The following is a 25102-nucleotide window of genomic DNA, read 5'->3' on the forward strand; positions in this document are numbered from 1 at the left end:
AAGAGAATCAAATTCATGGTCAATATCATGATGAAAGAATCAATTTACAATCAAATAAAAGGAAAGGTAAACAAATCTAATAGAGAGTCACAATTATCATGTTGATCAATTTTTAATTTAATGGTAAGAAAAGTTTACGAAAATTAAACGTAACAATTTAATGTATGTAATTGGATCTGATAATTGTGGTAACAATCAGTAATCAATTGAAAGGTATATCATACTAATTTGATAATCGATTGTGATAAACTGAATTAAAAACACATAACAATGTCATGATAATGATACTAATTTAATAACACAATTTATGACAATTTGATAACTAATCGGGGATATTATTTAGCTAAAGATGATTATCATCATGATAAAATCTTACGGAAGTCACTGAAAGGTCAAGGGTGGCCTGAAGGGTAACAGAATCATCTCCATCAATGATTATCGGAATTCTATGATATTATAACTTTTCCTTAGAATCAAATGTAATAGCAAAAGGATGAGAATTTTTCAACGGCGATTTCGTTGGAAAAAAAGAAAATAAAAGAAAAATTGAGAATCGATAAATCGCTTCATCTTATATTCCAACCCACATGATCATCTTCTCTTTCTCTCTCTCTCTCTCTTTCACTTAACCAAATTTGAATTCTACGAGAATCAAGCTAAATGCCCGGAAACCTAGTTTACAATTAAGAATGAATCAAGTACAAGTAACGGTCTTTTGTTGGGGGAATCAAATTAACTGAAAAAAGGGCGAGAACCGGTCACAAATAAACATCTATCTTAGAACTCGAACAAATCAGGTTTATTATCTGGCGATGATCATCTTCTTCATGATGATCGCCTCAAGAGACGATGTCAAGTACCAGGTACACCTCAAATGTTATGTATTATTATTAGTAAGTTAAATAATCAACTTTCAATCCAGTTTCATTTACCAACAACAAATCACGGTCCAAGCCCCGGTTACCCGGCCCGTCCGCTATTCTCCCGCCCCTTTGCTCCTTCTCTCTCTTTCTCATATTCAGACCTTCCTCTCTCTCTCTCTCTCTCTCTCTCTCTCTCTCTCTCTCTCTCTCTCTTTCTTTCTTTCGTTTGCTGATCTTCATCATCTCCATCATCTTCAGCATCTTCTTCCAGTTAAACATTCATTCAAACTCATCTCCAGTTAAGAATCGTCGTCTCTCGGTGTTGGTTCAATTCCCAATTAAATCAATTTTCTTAATCATCAATGTTATTTTATATTCAATTGTGTAACTGATTAACTAACTAACCAACATCCGTATAATCATCAACATCAATATCACCATCAGCATCATTATCATCAACAATTGTCATTGTCGTCCTCATCTTTGTCACAAGTGTCAACACTATTGCTAAACAATAACAAACAAATTGTCAACTCTTGTAACTTTGTGTGTCTCTCAATTATTGATTTAAAATAATCAATTGATTAATATTTAAATTCACAGGAGAATCAACAATTGTCCGGATAGTTTAGTTTTCCGGATAATTAACTGATTGGTGTCATTAATTGTTTTATCATCAATTGTGATTATTTAATAGATTAAATATATTTTGTGTGATTAATTATTACGATAACAAATCAAAACCAAAAATGATTCGGATTAATTTACTTGTTATATTCACATTATTACTCTTGGTAAGTTACAATAACCAAACAATTAATAACCAATCTAATCAATTGAAAATATGTATCATTTATCCAATTAACTAATTGTATAGTTAATGAATTGCAATCGATAAAAGTTTGAATAGTTTTGATATTCAGATTACAATGAAAGATAATCTATCATCGTTAAAATATTAGTCCATTTAATTGTGAGAGTCTCTTTAACTTTAAATAACAATAGAACAACAATTTAGCTCATAATTAGATTTAATTTTTTGATTAGAATCATATTGTTTCCCCTTTGACCCTTTCCAAATCCAGTCACATGTTAAGGTAAAATTGTTAACCGTTAATTGTAATTAACATTAAATCTAGATTATTGTTGATATGATTATGTGAACAAGGAGTAAAAAACAACAACAACAATCAAGCAAGAGCATTAATAACATGATGAGCACCCATTTTGATCATAATAACATTTTATGTTTCATCACGATTTATATAAAGGGAAACTCATTAATCTTTGCTTTTCTGAGTAACTCTCAGCATCCTCAGCATCCTCATCATCCTCATCATCCTCATCATCATTGTCTCATCTTTCCCGCTTACCTTTAAGGCATCATCCAGATCAAAAGCATCCTCATCATCTGCAAATGATTAAAATAGTAACTAACCTTTATCTTGACCTTTATTTTCAACAATAAAGCTAATTAGCAATTAATGTATTAACTCATCTGCTTCTTACAACTTTCATTGAGTTAATTAACTCCAATTAACAGTTGTAACATTTTCCAATATCTAAATTAGCTTCAAATTTTATTCAATTTCTTTTTGTTTTTATAATTGTGATTCTTTTTCTGGTTCATTTGAATTGCGATTCCCTCTTGATTTGATTCCCAAAGCTCTTGCAATTAGTTAATCATCTTGTTGGTCACAATTTAGAATCAACTTTTTCTTTTTTTTTCTATCCTGAAAAATGTTCAGAATTTTTCACCTTCTCTGAAACATTAAATTCTAATGAAAAAAAAAGGTAAAACTTTTTCTCATGTGAATACAATTCAATATAATTTCTTTTGCAAACGTTGTGACAATTGTTAATTGTTCATCAATTGTGAAAATTTTGATTAAACAATTTCAACAATCTAATTGCAATTCATTAACTTGAGCAATTTTCCAATCTAAAGATAATAAACTTGTAACAATTAACAAACTATTTCACTAATGATGATTTTTTCTCTTCTTCTAATCATCTATCCCTCTTTTTCCCAATTATCATCTATCATTAAACTAATTAACTAACTGATTAACTAATGAATAGTCATCAAGCTTAGCTGATGAAATTCATGAGAAAGGTGATCAATCCAATGGTGCAGATAAGAATCCAAGTTCAGCTGAAATTACCGACGACGACGAAATGATTAAGGCCGAAAGTCAGGATATTCTTGACCATAAGGCTTATCCACCAATCCACCAGGTAAGAAATTAAATCTTCATTCAATGACAATTAACTTTTGATTTAGAGAAATGATTATATTAATATATATATATAAATTAAACTTTCAATCGATTGTTTAATTAACCCAGAAATTAACACAGTCATTAAGCAAGTGAATTAAAAACCATAAAATATTGAGATAAATACAAAACAAAACCAATTTAACCAAATTGTTGGCCTCATTTGGATTTCAAGTTTGGCCTAAAAAAAGCAACAATGTTAAGAGATGGAAGGAAGATGAGAAAGAGAAAAGAAAGAGACGAAAGAAAGAGAGAGATGATGATAAAGATGAAAGACCAGTATTACCGTTGCCGTTGCTAAAGTGGCCTGGTTTGAGCTCACGCAATTGAATCTGTTACCGGAATCTGTTAACCTCCCTTAGGCACTTAACTGACCTTAGAATAGTTAATTTGTTTTCTTTTTTTAGTATTTCTTTCAATTCTTATTGTTTATTAATATATCATATTATTAGTAAATTTTTGTAGCATTTCAACTAATTGTAAGGTAGTTAATTTCCTACTATTACTACTGGATTAGTTTCAGATTTTCAGTGATAACAATTTAAAAGCTAATAAATTGGCAGAATCAATATTAGTGAATATTAATTGTAATTAACTTAATATCAATGACCTAATCTGAATGTTCAATTTTATTCAATAGCTGATTTTGGACAAGTTTTCAGTTTATTATTTAAATTAGTTTGAATTGATTAACCATTTTCATAGTAATTGTAAAATTGTAAATTTTGGTTAAACTTTTTTTCGCAATCAATTATGTGTCTGTGATTTAGTTAATTGTGATTAACTTTAGGGGTTAGTGTGTAAATTAAAATGATTTCAAACAGTAACAATTTGATTGTCAGAGTTTTAAATTTCAATATTTAGTCATGAAAATCGTGATCACGATTCTCAAGTTGATTTAGCTTCTTAGCTGAATTGTTATTAATTTAATCTGATGAATTACTTGGGAAAATATGATTAGAAAGATGAACAATTATGATAAATTGTGAAATGAAACTCTGATCATGATTTAAATTAAACAATTGTGATCCTGTTCAATTAGATTAAACCATTTAATCAGATTGATCTAATATCTATGATATAATTATAATATCATTTACTGGGATAATAATAACATGTTAATTTAATGTAAATTTCAATTTTTGTGATTTATTTGCCTTAATTTCAGGGTCAATTTGAAACAGGTTCAGCCCCTAATCACAATTATCATCACTCAATGGGCCCACCACCACCTCCAGGTCCCCCTAATCACAGTGAATTAGGACCACCAGGACCACCACCACCACCTCCACCACCACACCATCCAATGATTAACCGACCCGGTTACATGTTGTCCAATTTACCTCCACCAAAAGGTCATCATGGCCATGGTCCAGTTGGATCCTATGGTCCTGGTCCCATGGGTCCAGTACCACCTCAAGTTGGCTCTGGTTCACCAGTCTACTCCGGCCATGGTCTTCCACCTCCACCACCTCCACCTCCAGGTCATCCAGTGGAAAATCAAATTGAATATGGTCCCGAAGCCAATCATGCTTATCAAGGTTTGTTTTTATTGTTAATGCTATTAACCTTAATCATTTTGCTCTTGTTTCGTTATTATTATCATGATAAATAACACGGATAAAACTAATCTCTTTTTGATGTTGCATTTAAATTGTAGGTTATGAAGGTAATGGTCCTTCAAATGGACCTGTTGGTCAAGTTGCTGTTGCCCCTGCTCCTCACCATGGTTCAGGTTCTGGTCAACAACAATCGCAACACAATGAAAACTGGCCTTTACCCGCACCCGAAATGCCAAAAATATCTCATCTCGATGTAAAGTGCGAGAAAAATTTAATGAAAGTTGCAATTGAATTTGACAAACCTTTCAACGGAATCATCTTCTCAAAGGGTCACTATTCACATGGTAATTGTGTCCATCTTCCCGCTGCTTCAGGTCGAAACTCTGTTTACTTTGACATCGGTATAACCACTTGTGGTACAACAGGTAATACACAAAATGGTCTTTATGGTAATGGTGCTTCTTCCGGAAGTGGTACCTTTTTTGAAAATACAATCGTCATTCAATACGATCCTCAAGTTCAAGAGGTCTGGGATCAGGCCAGAAAGTTACGTTGTACTTGGCACGATCAATATGAAAAGTCCGTCACATTCCGTCCATTCCCAGTTGACATGTTGGATGTAGTTCGTGCTGATTTCGCTGGAGACAATGTTGGTTGTTGGATGCAAATTCAAGTCGGAAAAGGACCTTGGGCCTCTGAGGTTGCAGGTATCGTTAAAATTGGTCAAACAATGACCATGGTGTTGGCCATTAAGGACGAAGAAAACAAATTCGATATGCTTGTTCGTAACTGTATTGCTCACGATGGTAAACGTGCACCAATTGAACTCGTCGATTCTCAAGGTTGTATCGTCCGACCAAAACTCATGTCCCGATTCACCAAGATCAAGAACTTTGGCTCGTCAGCGACTGTCCTTAGCTACGCTCACTTCCAAGCCTTTAAATTCCCTGATTCAATGGAAGTTCACTTCCAATGTACCATTCAAATCTGTAGGCACCAATGTCCAGAACAATGTTCAGCCTCAAGCGGACCACCAGATCAACTTCCTGGTTCAGTTGTCAGCTCCTCACTTGGCGGTCCAGCTGAAGGACGCGGTGGTCAACAACAAGAAAACTATGCCTCTGCCAGTTCATATCATGCTATTGGTAAACCTCGTGAAGAGCGTGATGTCTCAAGGCGACTCGAGGACATGATCAAAGCGGAATACACCATGGATTCAGCGACTGAAATCGGTTTGAATAAAATCATTCAAGTTGTTTCTTCCGGTGATCTTGCCTTCAGTTTAGCATCAAATGAATCAGTTCCAGTTCTCGATATTTCCGATCTTCAACCAATCGATCAAATTTGCATGTCAACAATATCCTTTGCCACCTCTGTAATCGTCTTAATTGCCATCCTAATCATCTCATGTTTAATCAGTGTTTTCCTTTGTCTCTATCAACGGTCAGCTGAAAAATCATCCTCATCATCTAAATTAGCTGAACTTTCAATGCCCTATGAGATCCGAACCTATCCCAGTTCAAAATGTTCAACATTAACTGGTCGATAATTAAAATCAAAATTAATTGTTATAAATATTATTAAAACAACACCTACATCATCACCATCATCTTCTTCATCTTCATCTTCACCATGATCATCTCATCTTTAGATAAACTTTTTACAATTGTCTTGGACACAACGACCCACCCACCCACCTAAATTACTCATGAAATATAATTGCGCCGAGGTATTTGAAGGCCAGATTCATTGGTGCCAATATCGATATCAAAAGAAAAGTAAACCAATAAGAAGAAAAACAGAAAACGCATCATTTCCGTTTCCGTTTTCCATTCTTATTTCTTTTCTTTTATGATAAGAAAGAGAAAGAAAGAGAGATAAATCAATTACTCTCTTTCATCTCATCTTGATCATATTTTCTCATAAATTCTCATCGTCATCCTTTAGTCATTTACTATCATCATCATCATCATCAAATATTAAATCATCTTCATCAATCAATTGAATTAAATAGACAATGTTTTCGGTTGGGAAATATCATCAATATAAATTTTATTGCGAAAATGAATTAAGATTAAGGATAAAGAATCAACAGCGAGTTAATCAATTTGAACGATCATCAGTTAATAATATAAGGAATTAAACACTGTCAATCAACTCTGATGATTAGAATCAATCAAATCAATCAAATGAAAAATTCAATCATCAACAATTTAGTTTTCAACATCTTTTACTTAATCTAAATTCAACAACAATTAAACCTAAACATACACAATCAAAAGTAATCAACTTTTTTGTATTCTTAATTAACAGTATGCAACATTTGCAATAAAAACAATTAAATAACAATTTGTGGATTAAATGAAATTTATATAAATTAAAGACACAATTTAAAATTAAACAATTTAAATTAACCAAAGTTTCAATTTATTTTCACACCAAACAATTAATCAATTATGAAACAATCTAAGATAATAATAACATTGTTTTCTGTTGCTAATTAATTAATTAGCAAATTAACGCTTCCTAAATAACAATGGCTCAGTAAATTGACCTTAACAATTAAACTTAAATGACCAACAATTAAGATACACTGAAAGAAAAGTTTAATTTGTCTCAATTGAAATTAAATTGAATGTAAAAGTTTCCGGTTTAATTGTTGTTATTATAACAAAAGTTTCAAGTTTATTAACAACAATCAAAATGGTTTTGTATTTGATTAAATCTAAATCATAATTTAACAAAAACAACAAAATTAAGGTTAACACTTTATTTTTAGATTAAGTTAATTGTAATCACAATGTTTATAATCATGATTAGACAATAATTGGGAATAGGTTGAAGTAACCTGTTGATTTAACAAGTTTATTTACAGTTACAATCAATATGGAATCAGGTAACTTAATTGACTACTGAATTAAATGATAATCATATTATAGCAAATGATTGAGATGATGATAAACCGGATTTAGGTCATTTTAGACCCAGAAAAGGCCGATATACTGAACCCGTTCACAACGGAAGACATTAGATATTATCGAAAGGATTTAAAGTGAGAGATGATCATCTTCATCTTCATCTTCATCTTCATCTTCATCACTTTTATCACTCTCTCATCACGATGATGATAATTGTTATCAAATGTAATGTAATGATGATGAGAAGAGCTTGAAGGTAATACAATTTAAGATGAAAATGTTGACGCAAAATTAAATTGTAATTGTAATCAAATTACAAAGTGAATTAGTGTGACCTAAATAAGTTAAATAATTAATTGATCAACTGGTTTAATCAATGGATTTTCATTTTAAAGTTAATTATTTACTTGTATTTAGGTTTGAGAATCAAGATTAACTTTTTATATTCTGTCAACAGTGAATTTGAAATGATATAATTAACTGATATTTTGACAATTTGTATCTCAAAAGATTAGCTTGAGAATCAATTTAACAATTAATCTGAGATAATTAACAATTTTCAATGGATCTGATCAACTACCAATTAGTTTATTTCAATTTTTTGATTCAACTGCTGATAGCTAATCATGAATACATGTTGTATATTTTAGGTCTAATGGTGAAATAACAGTTTGGATGATTAAATTGATTGTGAATTTAAAACCGATTGGTCTATAATCTTGATTATAAACACGGAAGCTTTTTGATTAAATATTTAATAATTTCAATCACAATAATAAACATTAAATGATTAATTACCTTTGAGGGTTCAAGTATTTTAAGGAGCGGAGACCAGACCTTGACCTCCAATGCACCAAATGAAACAAATCAGCAGAAAACTGTGATTAAAATGATAACCGTAATCAAGAAATTTTAAAATCACAATTAAATCAATTGTAATAATCAAAATCGCGCAAAAAAAGTAACCAAAGGTACTTAATTCGTGGATAATCAGTAGAAAGTGATTACAATTAAGCTCGAGTGAGAAATAAAACAGAAAATGGATTAATTGATGAACCAAGCAATCTGATTAAAATTGACGAAATCAGAGAGATTAATTAATTACGATTAATTAATCAAATATTATGGAGAAATTAAGAATTAAACTTTTTCTTTCCTAACTTTATTCTTGGAAAGTTATCTTCAAGTCGCTAATTAGCCATATCTTTAATTATCACCCTCAATACTATAATTGTCACTAGTCTTAGTCGTGATATGAATAAAATGTTATGTAATTAGTTTAATCAAAGTTAATTGCGATTAATTCAACAATCAATGTTTGTGCTGCTCTCTGACGCTTTAATGGTAAACATGTAAGCAACTTTGCTTCCATCTAGTGGATAGAAAATGATATGACTTTTATTTTCTGTGATTAAATGAATAGTTAATCAGCAATTAGATGGTTAATTTTATATTTAATTCTTGTTCCTCTCGATGAAACGCTTTGATTAACTTTGAAAATGTCTGAGGTGTCGTCGTTTGACCTCATCGATTTGGTCAATCTACGAGGATCAACGATAGCAACAAACGATCAAATTGAATTATATTAGTAACGAACGAATCAATCTTAGCAAAGGAAAATTGACCGATCGATCAACTAATGTGACCTTAAAATGGAATATCTGCTGCTAAATGGGCGAAAATCGAGAGAAAAAATACTAGTTTGAATTCTATCAACTGATCGAGTCGTTTAGTGTCGTCCTTGTGGCCTCCGAATCAACGTGGAGTTTATTTATTATCGTTGGGAGAAAGTGACATTTCTGATAGTTTAGCCTCCAACCGAAGTGATATAATTATGATTATAAAAGATCTGGATGAACATGAGAAATCAATAATCTTGAGATTGGTCAAGCAATGATGGACATTCAAGGTCGAACCAACAAAAGGTCGACATGCTTATTAGAAAACGCAACTATTAATATTAATGTGGTGCGAATGACACAAATTGAGCCAATCGATTCACCATTTGACATGATAAAGTCAAAATATTGGTCAATCTTTGCCCTTAGTCATGGTCAATGTCTAAATATCAACAAGTTTAAAGGTTAATCGGATTAATACAATTTAACAAAATGATAATACTTATGTAATAACTGATTTAATTATTAACTTAATCACTTGAAACTACTCAAGTATCAACTTCATGATGGCAACAATTGGCTTTTTTCAATAGAAACTAAATTAAACTTTTCCATTTAATTACTCAAATTACAATTAGAAACTTTGATTGAATGATTTGATTAAACAAAACTATTATTAACTATTATGACTCATGTAATCACAAGCAATTGTTAAACCAAAATCAATAAACATAAGAACATATAAGTTATCATTTCCGTTTCCGTTTTAACTTGATATCTCAAAGAGTTATAACAATTATTGAGTAATTTGTGAATTAGGACAAACAAAATTGTATTTCAAATAAAAAGATCAATTCGACTAATTGAAAATAGTAAATATTGAAAAGAATCAATGGAAATTTTATTGTTTATGCAATTAAATCACTAATTAGATACAAAGCGGATTAAAACACTGACCCTGCGAGGAATTAACTCCAAGCAATTAAGCAGAAAAACATTAACAACAAATCACGGTCCAAGTTTCGGTTATCCGGCCAGTCCGCTTTTCTCCCGCCCCTTTCTACCTTTCTACCTTTCTCTTTCTTCCTCTTCTCTCTCTCTCTCTCTCTCTCTCTCTCTCTCTTTCTTTCTTTCGTTTGCTGATCTTCATCATCTCCATCATCTTCAGCATCTTCTTCCAGTTAAACATTCATTCAAACTCATCTCCAGTTAAGAATCGTCGTCTCTCGGTGTTGGTTCAATTCCCAATTAAATCAATTTTCTTAATCATCAATGTTATTTTATATTCAATTGTGTAACTGATTAACTAACTAACCAACATCCGTATAATCATCAACATCAACATCATTATCATCAATAGCATCACCATCAACAATTGTCATTGTCGTCCTCATCTTTGTCACAAGTGTCAACACTATTGCTAAACAATAACAAACAAATTGTCAACTCTTGTAACTTTGTGTGTCTCTCAATTATTGATTTAAAATAATCAATTGATTAATATTTAAATTCACAGGAGAATCAACAATTGTCCGGATAGTTTAGTTTTCCGGATAATTAACTGATTGGTGTCATTAATTGTTTTATCATCAATTGTGATTATTTAATAGATTAAATATATTTTGTGTGATTAATTATTACGATAACAAATCAAAACCAAAAATGATTCGGATTAATTTACTTGTTATATTCACATTATTACTCTTGGTAAGTTACAATAATCCAACAATCAATTGACAATCAACAAACAAAAGACAACAATCAATATGAATACGATCACTTTGATTGCAACATTTCATTCAGTCAGAAATGTTCACCAATTTAATTGTAATTACTAATCAAGATTAACCCATGAAGATTAAAATGTTCATGATGATATTTTGAAAGGGATGAAACAAAATTGATCTTTTTCAATCAAATTTCATCATCATCTTAATTATTATCATCTAATTGTCTCTCGTCATCTTTCATCTTTTACCTTCCAAAGGCAACATCAACCCAGTCAATATCTAATCGTGAATTAATTGGACTATTTTCCTCATCGTCATCACCATTTAATCACAATTCCGGTTCACCGATCCGTTCATTTCACAAGAAGCAACTTTCACTAATCAAAGGAGATCGTAAATTGTTGAATGCAATCAAACGAGGATTGCGAATGGCAATCAAAGAGTGTCAACACCAATTCAAGGAAAGACACTGGAATTGTCCACTAATTGATTCAGAAGGCAATTGGATATTTGGCAAAATAAGTCGTAAAGGTAAGAGAGGGAACCAAGAGGCTAGAAAATATGGAAAAAGAGAGAGAAGAAAGAAAAAAGTTCTATCAACAAGTTAATGATTATAATCGTTGATCATAATTGTTATTATTATGGTTTTTTGTTATTATATTAACATGTTATCCTTTTGTGTGTCTATTAACTCCTTAAGTGTTATCTTTCAGGAGAAAGGTAAGAAAACGTAAGTTCGTAAGCCTATAATTTTCGTCCGCCGTCTTCAAACTAATGTCTTCATTAAGAGTCAATATCATCATCATCATTATCATCCTTATCTTCATCATCTCTCGTCTTTTCTTCTCTCTGGGTGGCTTTCCTTAACTCCTCCTAAGACCATAATACCACACACATGATAACAACACCATGTCTCTGACGATCCACACCTTAACTTATCTTCATCATCTTTTATCATCATTATCATCTTAAGCCTCTGATGTATGACCCTATAAGTTTATTCCCGCAAGGTAGAGGATGATGATGATCATCATTTCCCTTTCTCTCTCTCTCTCTCTCTCTCTCATTTCTTTCATCATCACTATATTATTATTATTATCCTTTAATTATTATTATCATCATATTAATAGTATATTTGGTATATGTTATTGATTTTTGTTGTTTCTTGTTGTTTTCAAAGGTTGTCGTGAATCGGCCTTTGTTTATGCCATCACTGCAGCGGGTGTCGCTCACGCTGTGGCCTCGGCCTGTGGCGAGGGCACGATACGTAAATGCTCGTGTAACTATCGACGAGCCCGTTATTCAAACTCGGTGGATATGCAATGGGAAGGCTGTTCCGATAACATTGATTTCGGTTATCGATTTGCAAAAAAGTTTGTCGATATCGCTGAACGAGGTCGAGATTTAAAGTATCTAATCAATTTACACAACAATGAAGCTGGACGATTGGTGAGTAGATAATTAGAATAATTAACTAATCATATTTTGGTTCAAGTTTATTAACCATTAGGCTTACCAATCGTCATGATAATTGTGCTTTCGTTGTACCAATGACCAGTGTCCAGTATTAGTTTGGTCAATTTTGTTTTTTTTCTGCTCTTCTCTCAAACATTTATTGATATTCACATTGAATAATTTTCTCGGATCATTACAATTTAATTATGATTAACGTTATTATTAAATTCACTTTGGTTGTTGTTATGAGTTTTTAACATTAATTGTTAATCATTTACACAATTGGTTGGAAAAAAGTTGGTGAAACTAATCCATTAGTTAACTAATTAACATTGTTTTGTTATTTTACTTTGCATAATTAACTAATCATTACTAAATGATGATGGTAATGATAATAATCAAGCGCAACAATCAAAAAATAACATTGCCAAAAAAAGTTTTAAATGTTTATTAATCATGATTGTTGCAAATAAATTTAATTGCTTTCATAATATTGGCTTACGATTGATTTAATTGTTATTAATTGGTTGATTTATCACCCAATTCACAATTTAATTTAACTAAAACTGTAGGCATAATTATCATACTGGTTGAAAGATAATTGACAATTTATGTTACTAATTGCTATTGATTATGGTTTAATTGTTGATTATGATTATGATTACTGGTGATAAGGATCATTGACATTGTTATTTACCTTGGTAATTAACTGCCCTTGCTACCGGGAATTAAACATTCACTTAAATTAATATTTAACTTGCTAAAGTTCATCATAATTAGTTGATCATAATTAAAAGCTTCCAACTCAATCACATTAATAAAAACCTCTAATTAGGTTGAAAAGTAACAGTGGCAATGAAGGAAGTTAATATTAACAGATTAGATTAAACTAATACAATCTTTTAATTGTTTCATCGCCATTACCATTAAGATATTAATACAATTAACGATTGATAATTAGACATTAATATCAATCTAAATGGTTGATGTGTTAATCAGTACCAAAAGTAATAAGTTAATTGAATCAATATTTCAACCAAGTAAACATGAATGGGAACTTTTTTTCTGGATAATTAAGACTCAACAATTAAATTTGAATGAAAAATCATCTCCAATTGTTTGTAAGTTAAATGTTAATTTTGTATTAATCACAATATAATGGCAACAATACTAATACAATTGTTGATTGTATGTTTACATCCTATTGTTGTTGTTGTTGTATTACCTTTATCATTACAGGTAAAGTGTGAAAAATTGAGTTTCTTTGGAGAAGGTAAAAAATTAAATTTAAACTAAATTAACTTTAATTTTGTGTGAATTATATTATTCAATCATATTATCATCATCGTAATTATGATGGCAAAACAAAATTAACTTACTTCAACAACAATTTAACAATCTAATGATAAAAGATGAGGTTTGGATGTGATAATGGGGAGGTAAAGGTAATATTTAGTGTCTTTGATTGTTGGTCAATTGTAGCTATTTGATAGTGGGCGTCATTCAGTTAGAAAGTAATTGTAATTGTATTAGGTGAGAGATGATGATGAAGATGAAGATGAAGATGATGATGATGATGAGAAAGAGGGTATGATGAAGATGAAAGGGAATGAATAGTTTTTTGTTGAATGAATATGATTTCTAAAAGGAAACAATTCTTAATGATGGTTTGTTAGCTGTTAATTAAATTGTGTGTTCATCTCATTGCCCAGGTAAATAAGTTGCACGTTTCAACGTGAAAAACGTTAGCTGAAAAGGCGTGCTGACTGTAGATTCTGAATATGGCCCAAAGAAATGGAGATTAGGGGGAAGAAAAAAGTTCTAAGTTGTAAAAACTTTTTTTCTTTTCGCAATTTTTAAGGTAAAAAAATCCGATGATAATGTTAACCGAAAAGTTGAAAAGTCTTAATAACTTTTTTTTTCCTTATGATTTCATTTTAATTGTTGGTTTGTGCTGGTTAATTGTGAAACTATTTAAATTGTAATCATCTTTTTGATTATCTTATTTATATAATCATGATGGAAGATGAGAAATATTATTATTAACTTGATTATCTTTTCATCTGGACTATTTAATTAACTTGCCAAGATTTTAATCTATGTTGATTATTCATTAATTATCATTGTGTTTTCATCTCAGTTTTGTACTTAATTAACATTAATTAGCAACACAATTGTTTCAATATTTCACTTTCCTGGGTGATAATCACTGTAATTGTAATTTAAAACTTGTCTAGTTATTCAATAATAACAATTAGATGATCAATTGATTACCACTGAATCGTTGATCTGATTAATAGATTTTGTTTCTTTGTTTTGTTTTTTTTTTGCCTTCACTTAACTTGACTTGTGGATTAATGTTGTTTTCATCATCTCTCCATCGCAAACAATTAATCACTTATCAACAATTAACTTATCAATGGTAGTTAGGTGGCGCTCGAATTAAAGTTAATTGTGATGGTAACAATTGTAATTATCATCTTCTATCATAATCTAAGGAGAAAGTTCACTCACTCTCATCATCATCTCTTTATCATCTATTGATCATCTTTCTCCCATTTCTCCTCTACATCTCCCTCTCTCTAATTCTCACTCATTTGCCTTTTACTTTCCAATCAACAATTAACAATTAATTAGCTGAATAATTAATCATCTTATTGACTTTCTAGTAAATCATTTGATTGTGAATGTTTTCTCAACATTTTGACTTGATCACTTTCTCTGTCAATTATTGATCTCATTTCGTTACCATCAACAATCATCAACAATATTTTCACCGTTACCTTTTATCAACATCAAATTGACAGGATAATCAACACATAAACAAATCATCCTCATCATCATCAACAGTCAATCATATTTATGCCTTATTTTGATTTTAATTGTGATCGTGATCCGTTGTGATCAATGGAACTGATTAAGTTACTCGTGATAATATTTATATTAATATCGATCATCGATTGTCGTTATAGTGATTCTATTTGGGGGTAAGTTAAATCACCAACAATTTAGACAAAAGTGAAACCTAATTGACGAGTATTGGTATCGATCTCTCTCTCTCTCTCATTTAAGATCCTTAATCCTCCCTTTTACCACCAACACATCAACACCATCATCTCCCCACCAGAACTAACCCCTTACCACCCACCTTTTCCTTTCTTCTTTCTCATCTTCATCTTCCACCTTCTCCTCCTCTTTCTCTCTCAACTGAAATGATGATTGTCCAACGAGCATTTTTATCATCCTCATCTTCCTCCTCCTCCTTCAAGTTAATCCTGTGTTACGCATCAACCTGAGATTATCACTCATTTGATTATCATTTGTGAATATAACAGTTTGCATATCACATTTTTGTAACATGTTTAACCCACAAACAGACACAAAAGGGGGTTTTCTGATGTCCAGTGAGATCGCCGATTCCTCTATTATCATCATCATTATTATCATGTATTATTAACATAAGAAAACTACAAAGGAAGATGATTAGTTACACTTGAATGAAGATACACAGGTAAAGAGAGAGAGAGAGAAAAGGAAGATTAAGATGAAGATGCCCTTTATCATCTTCTTCTTGTTACCTTTTTGTTTTCTCCTTTCTTTTCCTATTATATTGTTGTCGATATTTTTGGAAACATTTTCATCGTCATCATCATCATCATCATAAGAAGATGAAGATGAGAAACAAAATAATCATAAAGGATTGTGATAGCTCAATTACCTGAGTGGCTTTTTTTACCTGAGTTTACAATTAGATTCAATGGTTTAACACAAACAAAGCGAATCAATATAAATCATCAGTAACTTTAGTCCAGTTTCTCACTTGTTGGTCAGTCATTGTATTCAATTTACATTAACCAAATGATCATTATTGTTGTAACAATTTAGAAAATTTCTTCTTCCCATTGTTTAATCAACGGTTGGAGGAAACTAAAATTTTCAACATTAAATTGTTTCAATAAGTAAATATCATTATCATTAAAGTTATTGATTCACTGATTCGTTTCACTTACTGGACATAACATCATAATGAGAGTCTGTTGGTCAACGTTAGCCTAAGGTGTGTGTGTATGTGTATGTGCATCATTTAGACTAATCATAATTGTCTGTTTGTCCAAATTAATTGTTATAATAATACTAACCAGGTATTCATGTTTGATTAGAAATATTTTCACCTGAAAGAAGAGGAAATAATTGAAATACTTTTTACCCGCCGGTGTAAAAAACGAGCAAAGTTTTATAACTTTTTCCAGTTTCATGTCCACTGTTGAGTGAGAAATTGAATGTCAATGATTCGTAATGACATAGTTAACAATCAAATTATACTCCAAGTAACGATTTGAATATAATGATGATAAATCTTGTCAGAGAATCGTAATGAACGATTACTGTTGATGATATTTTGATGTTCATATTGATATGCTTGTCCATCAAGGTAAAGGTAAAAACGAACGAGAAACAAAAAAACTGACCAATCAATCATAAATCATTGTAAATCTATTGATACATTGAATGAGAGATGGTCAGTCTAATGATAATGTTACTATGGTCAATCAACGAATTGCGTGATTCGAGTTGATATCACGCGAGAGAGAGAGAGGAAACTTTTGTTATTCCATTCGCAATTTAAGTTGACTATCTGATTGTAAATTAATTGCAATTCATTTAAAATTAAAATTAATCAACTTTCGTATTAGAATTTGTTTTTAAGAGAGAGAAAAATTTTCGGTCAAATTAACTATTGCAACTCTTGATTTCATTCAATTAACGAATTGCAATTAGCAACAATCAACAACAACCAATGAACAAAAAGTTACAAGATACTTTTACAATCTAATATTTCACTATTTGTTTCCGGTTTCCGTTTGTTTGTTTTGTTAGATTATAAATTTCAATGGAAATGCTAATGATCATTTCTTAAATAATAATTAACTAAATCTATTAATTGCTATTGAAACAATGGGAACAATTAACTATTAATGGCGCCAACTCTTTTCTCTATCTGTTAATCAATCAATCAATCAACCATCTTATTGATTAATCAAGTTAATCATCAACTTGCTAATGAAGGTAAATTGTCAAATAGTTTCATCTTTATATCAAATTGATTGTGATTATTGTTTAGTTAATTGTTTTAAATTTAGATTATTTTGTTACTGTGTTTGTCACAATTGTCTTTTAGTGGCCAATTGTGATTCTCAATACTTGGAGACTTTTGATCATGATTATCATTGACTCTCCATTATAACAATTAACTTAATTGTCGATGTCATCATTTTGTTCATCTTTTACCTTTTCTATTAATTTAGTTTTCATCACTTTCTGTTGTTTTAATTGTGTGACTTTAAGTGGTGCTTGTAATTGATGAATTCCGAGGACAATAGATTGATAACATTTATGATAACTGATTGTTGTTTCTTGATTGATTAATTAATTATCATCGTAACAATAATAGTAATCAACTATTGTAATAAACTGTTTCCATAAACTGTTGTTTTCCTTATCATTAATCATTTACAATATATTGTTTTGTTTCATGTTCATTTCTAATTGTTACAAATCTTTATTAATCCTGATTAGTGATTAAAATCTTGTCGCTAATCAAGAAACAAAAATTAAATCAATCAAAAGCTTAATTCATTTCTCATATTATTATTATTGATTATTGATTATTGATCATTGATCATCTTTCCTGATAAAAGTGATGAGTTGATCATGTTAATTAACACGAAAACCCTTTAATCACTTAACCATAATAGTTAATCATTTAAAATTAACTGTGAACAAGTAATCATTACGATTGAAAATTAGTAACAATCAAGATTCAAGTTTTACTCTGAGTGTTAATTAGATTAGGAACAATTTATTATTTTCTATTATCAATTTTTGTCATGATTTGTTTTTTTATTGTTTTTTTTATGATGATGATCAACTCAAATGATCAAATTAAACAACAACAAACTAAATCAACAATCATGATCATCATGTACACTTGATTGTCTATTTAAAACCAATAAGGAAGATACAGTTTTGCAAGGAAACTATTAATTAGATGAATGAAACAATCATAAGGCACATTGGTAAAGGTAGAAAACAGGTAATACTTACAACTGTCAATCTTATTTTGGAAACAGGTTATAACCTCTCCTCCCATTTACCTGTAGTTTTGAACACGAACACCTTACATGTTAACTTATTGTGTGTGTGTTGTTGTTGTTGTGTTGCCTGGAGGAGGAGGAGGAGGAGGAAGATGAGGTGGTGGTGGAGGTGGTGGTGGTCTTCTTATAGGAACCACTTACCAACCCACTTGAGGACATTACCTTGAATGCTTTTGCTTATATTTGTAGACCAAATTTTTTTCTCTTTCTTTCTTACCTTTTTTTCAGGTAAAAAACAAAACTTTTTTTCTCTTTAAGATGTTATCTTTATTTCGTAAAAAAGTTTGGCACTTTTGAGATGCTTTTTGATATCTTATTGTTGTTTAACAACGGATAACATATAAGCACCTAAGTGGCGATAACCTTTGACAGAAGAGAGAGAGAGAGAGAGAGAGGGTGGGGGTGGTGGCTAAGGGGCTTGGATGGAGTGGATGAGAGTTGATGATGATAATGAATCGTTGTTGTTGTTACTTTAATGGTAAATGATAATAATAACATTAAGTTGATTGGAGTACAAACAAAAGGATTACCTTTGTTATATTGTTGATTTGTAACACAAATTGATTTACCTTCAATTTCAAACTAAAATTAAGATGTTTTAACTTTCTGATTGGCCAATTAACTTAACCTGTCATCCGATTCAAATATTAAACACTCGGTGTAATTGGAAACCATTACATTGTTATCAGTTTTTCCAGGGTAATTGTAGGGATTCAATTGAATTCACCTTTCAATTTTGACCCAAAGAAAAACAAATTGCACTTAAATTGTTTTATTTAGAAGCAAATTGATTGATCATTGATCTGATTCAATTTCATACGAGTAAATAATCATCCAGGTATTAAATGATTACGAAGAGAGAAGATAAAAAAGGTGAAGAAAAAAAACTTACCTGTAAAAATCACACATTCACTTTCTAATACTTAAAGAAAGAGAGAGAGAGAGAGATACTTATCATCTCGTCATCAATTATCATCTTTGTTTTAATCGTCAATTGATTTACTCTGTTTGTCTTTGTCTCGATTGTACTTTTACTTATCAGTTCGGGAATGAAACTAGTTTTAGACCCAAACGGGATTTGCCGTAAAACGGGTCGACTGAAAGGTAAACAAACAGGTATCTGTGAAAAAGAGCCGGAAATGTTACGGGAAATGAGCAAAGGCGCTAAAATGGCCATTAAAGAGTGTGAATTTCAGTTTCGTAATCGCCAGTGGAACTGTACTACAGTCCGTCGATCAATGAGAAAAGTTCTTGAAAGAGGTAAACAAAATGTTCTCAAATTCAATCACCACCATCATCATCATCTCAACCACTAGATGAGCATAATTAGTAACACAATTAACAATTTATCTTATTACTTGATATATGTAATCAATCAAGTTAATTGTTTGTTTACTTGTTGGCAGTTTATTCAAATGGGAACATGAGATTTGATCTGAAGCGTTGAAGGTCTGACAAAAAAGTAAACATTTACCAATCCAAGTATTTAATAATTAATTTAATTGTTTAGTACAATAATGATTAGACATGCGAGTCAATTTTTCAATCAACAACTAAACAATTAATTCACAATTAAAACAGTTATTTACAATTACGATATGTCCTTGAATTTACAATTTTATTTTAATGATTTGTTTACAATTAAGTTTGTTTGTTGGATTGAAAAGTGAATTTGAGATGACGATGATTAAACTGATTGATTAAAGATTTCAAATTGTTTTTTAATCACGATAATCGTTTTAATCATCTCTCTATATGTTCCTTAAATATGATATGATTTTAATTGTCCAGATACTCGGGAAACTGGTTTCGTTCATGCGATAACCGCAGCGGGAATAACCTACTCCTTGGCTCGCGCTTGTAGCCAGGGAAATTTGCTCGGTTGTTCGTGTCACCAAATGGTCACCGCACCTTCTTACCACAATCAACTAGTTCCACTGCCACCCAACACCACTTCGTACATCATGAGTAACCACGAATTTGACTTTCGTGGATGTGGAAACAACGTTGATTTCGGTTACCAAAAGTCCAAAGAGATTTTGGAAAGTAGATTAAAAAAAGATCAAGTACAATCATTGGTACTAATGCACAATTATGAAGCCGGACGATTGGTAAGACAATTAAGGTTCCATTGAATCAAAGTAGAACGTTAATCAATGATAAACATCGTTATTGGTCACATTGGGCCAGTGAAGATCATACAACTTTCGATTAAATTTGACAATCGATCTTCATGATTATCTAAAGTGACGAAATTTTGGTTTAATGTTACTAATCATTAATCGCATTCTAATCTTGATATTTGTAACCTGATCAAGTTAATCATGTTTCTTTTGTTTTCTCTCTCTCTCTCTCTCTCTCTAATTAGTCGGTGAAAAGGAATATGAAAAAAGCGTGTAAATGCCACGGGATGTCCGGTTCTTGTACATTACAAACGTGTTGGCACAAGTTACCATCATTTCGTGACGTTGGTGTCGTTTTAAAGGATAAATTTGACGGAGCGTCCAAAGTGATCGCAACCAACGATGGCCGTAGTTTCACACCTGAAGTGGCCACAATTAAATTACCAAGTTCAGAAGATCTAGTTTATTCAGAGGAATCGCCTGATTTCTGTATAGCGGATAAATCAACGGGTTCATTGGGAACTCAGGGTCGGGAATGTAACATAACCTCCAAGGGTGTCGATGGTTGTGAATTACTTTGTTGTGGTCGAGGGACACTGACCAATAAGAAGACGGTCAAAGAGGCCTGTAGATGTCGATTCAACTGGTGCTGTGAAGTGGTTTGCGAGGTGTGTACGAGCAAGAAGACAATCAGTACATGCAAATGAAATTTCTAGTGTTGTGATCAATTAATACCACCGAAAAACTCCTTCCGGTTCCTCTCATTTTCTTTGCTGTTTCAATGTCTCTTGACAAACAGACAAATCAATTCTATATTGTAATTGTAAATATGTTTAATGTATATATTATAATGTATTTGATGATATTTAATGTTATCAATTTGCATTTTTTTTTACATCACCAACAAAATGCTCTCTGTCACTTTCTGTCAATCTTTTCCTCTTTCTTTTTCTCCATATATATTAATATTTGTCATCCTATTCATCTGTATCAATATCATCATCATCCTGCATTTAGTGAAAATTTTTTGCAAATCCATGAATTCATTTCTTTTTCAATCAATTGAAAATAAACATAGATTTATATTGTTTATGAAAAAAAAAGTTTGTTGGTGATGGTCAACTTCATTTAGCGACCCAGGTTAGTATCCATTTGAGGTTGGTCAACATGTATTTCAATGCTTTTGTCCATTCTTCCTCTGAGTTATATTGGATTCTGGAAATAAACAAATGAAATGTGATAAAAAAAAGGTAAGTGAAAATGTGATGATTTGAACAATAGTTTGAAACAATTGTTAAACATTAAGAAACAATAATAACATTTTCAATGGTCAATTCTCAATGGAAACAAATAAAAAAAGGTAAACCAAATGGATATACTTTTGTTTTGTCTTCTCTCTCTCCTGGATACTTGTCACATTGGTGTAAAAGAGTCAATAATATCAACTAATGAGAAGGCAATTAAAGTAAAACTAAGATCGTTATTTGAAATGTAAACAATTTAGGTAATGAAAAGATGCAGCAAAGTCAAAGCTATTTATTGACATATTGTCTGAATAGCAAGTTAAGTGCAATAAGCAATACGAGTGAAAATCAATATAAGAAAATAGGAAACAAAAATTAGGCGTTAATCAAAAACGAGAAAACTAATAACTAATAGCAATATAATCTAATTTTAAAACGAAATGTTTGAGTGAGAGAGAGAGAGGAAGATATTCTTTTTACATCTTCACTTTTCGAGTAACATAATCATAAATGTACCAATTGAGATGAGATGATGTTGATGTTGATGATGATGATGAACTACTATGAATAACATATAAGTAGTTCTGTCGTTATAATGAATACACATAACCAACGATTTACTAGCAACGAAATCGTAAACAAAAAACAACAGCGAAAAACGTAATAAAACCAACGCTTTTCCTAATTGGTGAATTTCCTGTCAATTAGTGACCAACCGAGTCTCACTTACGAATGAGGAATCGACTCTTTCAAAGTGTTCATCATGATTGAGAACAACAACACGCGGGGGTAAATAAAATTAACAAACAACAAGCAAAGTTTCACATTTAAATTGTCTACAAGTAACATTATTATCATCAGTAATAGAGATTTAATCTATTACCATAGGAGGAAAGAAAGACGGTGGGTAAAATAGAACAAGGAACCACCAACGTGGTGGTGATCTTTTCACTCTCGATTTAATCCAATTTTACGCTCTGATGGATTCATTCAAAAAGAGAAGAAAAAAATGTATGCATATTCTCTTACTTTTTTTCTTCTCTTCACTTTCTTTTTCTTCTCTTTTTTTTTCTTCATTACCTCTTAAGCCTCTGGTTAAATATAAAATTTTGTGGTTGAGGTGAACACGACTTAAGGTGAATAGTAATAAATATAATGGCAGATTTACCTTCATTTTCTCATCATAAGTTTCTTTTCTTCTTTTCTCTTTCAATCTCTCTTTTGCTCTTTCATCATTCGCCTTCATCTTCTTCTCACACTCCCCCGATACTCCCTCTCAATTTCAATTCTATCCCTAATATCACAGAATGAGAGAGAGAAAGAGAAAGAGAGAGAGAGAGAGAGAGGAAAAAGAAGAGGAGATTATTATTACCTTATAGAATAGCAGTTGCTTAGTTTTGTATCTTCAATCTTTTCATTGGTCATTCTGGAAGAGAAGTGAATATAAAATATGAAGATTAGATTAATTTTCATCCTTTACTTGTAGGTATATGCAAGTGATTATAAGATAATCTGGTAATTGGTGAGTAATGAAGCGTAATTACTTGTATGGACAATACCAAGATTTGTCCAGTTGTTGGATCTGTGTGACAACTTGATTCATACAGTCGAGGAATGCGACCATCGCTAAGTCAAATTTACTGTTGAGTAAGTATTTAAAGCCACCAGAACCATAGCTATTTAGGAAGATATAAGATGAAATGATTAGAAGATAAGAAAAATAATGAAAGAATATAAGAGATATTCATCTTACAGTGGGAGTTCCTTAACTTTCGAGTCTTCTAATGTCTCGACGAACGAGTGGTTACCAAAAGGAACAACTCGGTACCTTACGAAGGTAAGGTTAATTTTTCGAGCCAAAGAAAACAAAAGTAAAGCCGTTTGACCCCAAGCTGCATTTATCTCTGTCCAGTCCACTGGATGATTAGGCAATCGACCCAAACGGAATCCATTTATAGTTCCAAAATGACCATTATACCTGAAGAACGATTATCATGAGTTAGTAATTGAAATTCTTAACATTACATGTACATAACGAAATTAACAATTACCAGATATGGAAAGTGGCATTGAAGATGTTTGTTTTTCTTAAGATGTCAAGATGTCTTATCACATATTTCTTCGAGTTTTCCACACTCAAACGTTCGTCGTCGAGCTCAAAGAGAACTTTCTTTAAATAATTGTGTTCTTTTCTGAAAGCATCTTTGTCGCTTCGTAAACGATGGAGCTCTAATTCTTGATTAGCGAGTCTTTTATCTGTTTCCTTTTTCCTTTTCTCGACTCTGGTCAATTCATCGATTAATCTGTGAATAAAGAAAATTATAATTAGATCGTTTCGTTTTGTTTCATAACATTGAGATTCATTACCTTCTTTCTTCCTTTTCAAGCTCCTTGATACGATCTTGTAACTTTTTAATATTTGATTCTGGGTCTGTATTTTTCATCTTCTTTTCCAATTTATCTAAACATTCACGATAATCTTTACATTCTTCTTCAAGGTTCTTTAGTTTCTGATCCATTTTGTCAATTAGAGAATCGGCACATTCCTCGCATAGGGGATGATCAACAATAGATTTTTCTGAAAGGATATCGAACAATTTACCACTAATTCTCATTTCCCGACCTAGACCTTGAATTGCAGCGCTGTGCATATCAACTTCATGAGAATTATTTTCCAACATCGAATCACCAATGATTAGAAAGCTATTACTTGCGCTTTGCACTTCATCCAAAGAGGAACTGGTAGCATCATATTCAGATTCAACATTTACATCCAAACCAGAAGAAGAATTATGACAGCCAAGCTCCAAATTGTTTGATAATTCACTTAGAGTTGACACATTCATCTGAGCAATAGAAGAATGGATAACCAAAGGAGAAGAACAATTTTTACAAGCAAACCCACAATTTGCTTCCATCATTCAAAACTGAATCAACGATACCAACCAAGAGAAAAGGGTAAAGACAAAAAGAATACAATAATTAACAAGTGATAAAAGGTATATAAAATTAATCGGTAACAATTAATAAATAGAATCACAAAATGTTCAAGAAAAAACAGAAAAAATTTTCAGCTGAAAGAATTTTTTGTTTACAATTTTCTGTTTTGTAGAAAAGAACTACAAGTGTCGCCATCTGTGAGAATGAAAAGTAA

At 31.3% G+C, this 25102-nt stretch overlaps 3 protein-coding genes across 4 annotated transcripts; 2 read left to right on the forward strand and 1 right to left on the reverse strand.

Annotated features, from left to right (window-relative positions):
* Positions 1-1123: 1123 nt before the first annotated feature.
* LOC128397814 (uncharacterized) lies at positions 1124-7114 on the forward strand. Its single transcript, XM_053358568.1, has 4 exons — positions 1124-1657; positions 2946-3101; positions 4311-4683; positions 4803-7114. Exons 1-4 carry the CDS (start codon positions 1613-1615, stop codon positions 6251-6253), a joined length of 2025 nt encoding a protein of 674 aa, XP_053214543.1. The 5' UTR covers positions 1124-1612; the 3' UTR covers positions 6254-7114.
* Positions 7115-10441: 3327 nt separating this feature from the next.
* Positions 10442-21758, forward strand: LOC128397995 (protein Wnt-1-like). 2 transcript variants are annotated; one of them, XM_053358798.1, is made up of 4 exons: positions 10442-10948; positions 11229-11502; positions 12152-12420; positions 20950-21758. In XM_053358798.1, exons 1-4 carry the CDS (start codon positions 10904-10906, stop codon positions 21409-21411), a joined length of 1050 nt encoding a protein of 349 aa, XP_053214773.1. In that variant the 5' UTR covers positions 10442-10903; the 3' UTR covers positions 21412-21758. The 2 variants fall into 2 exon arrangements, with proteins under 2 accessions (XP_053214773.1, XP_053214772.1); XM_053358797.1 differs by lacking the exons at positions 10442-10948; positions 11229-11502; positions 12152-12420 and adding exons at positions 14970-15413; positions 19624-19841; positions 20373-20692.
* Positions 21513-25033, reverse strand: LOC128397994 (beclin-1-like). The gene is made up of 6 exons (XM_053358796.1): positions 24316-25033; positions 24000-24251; positions 23702-23926; positions 23493-23624; positions 23321-23374; positions 21513-21919 (listed from the first exon to the last, which is right to left on the reverse strand). The coding sequence occupies exons 1-6, from the start codon at positions 24867-24869 to the stop codon at positions 21829-21831; spliced, it is 1308 nt and encodes a 435-aa protein (XP_053214771.1). The 5' UTR covers positions 24870-25033; the 3' UTR covers positions 21513-21828.
* Positions 25034-25102: the final 69 nt, after the last annotated feature.

The sequence above is a fragment of the Panonychus citri genome, unplaced genomic scaffold, assembly GCF_014898815.1.
Source record: "Panonychus citri isolate SS breed McGregor unplaced genomic scaffold, ASM1489881v1 Contig00040, whole genome shotgun sequence".
In the NCBI taxonomy this organism is placed as follows: domain Eukaryota; kingdom Metazoa; phylum Arthropoda; class Arachnida; order Trombidiformes; family Tetranychidae; genus Panonychus; species Panonychus citri.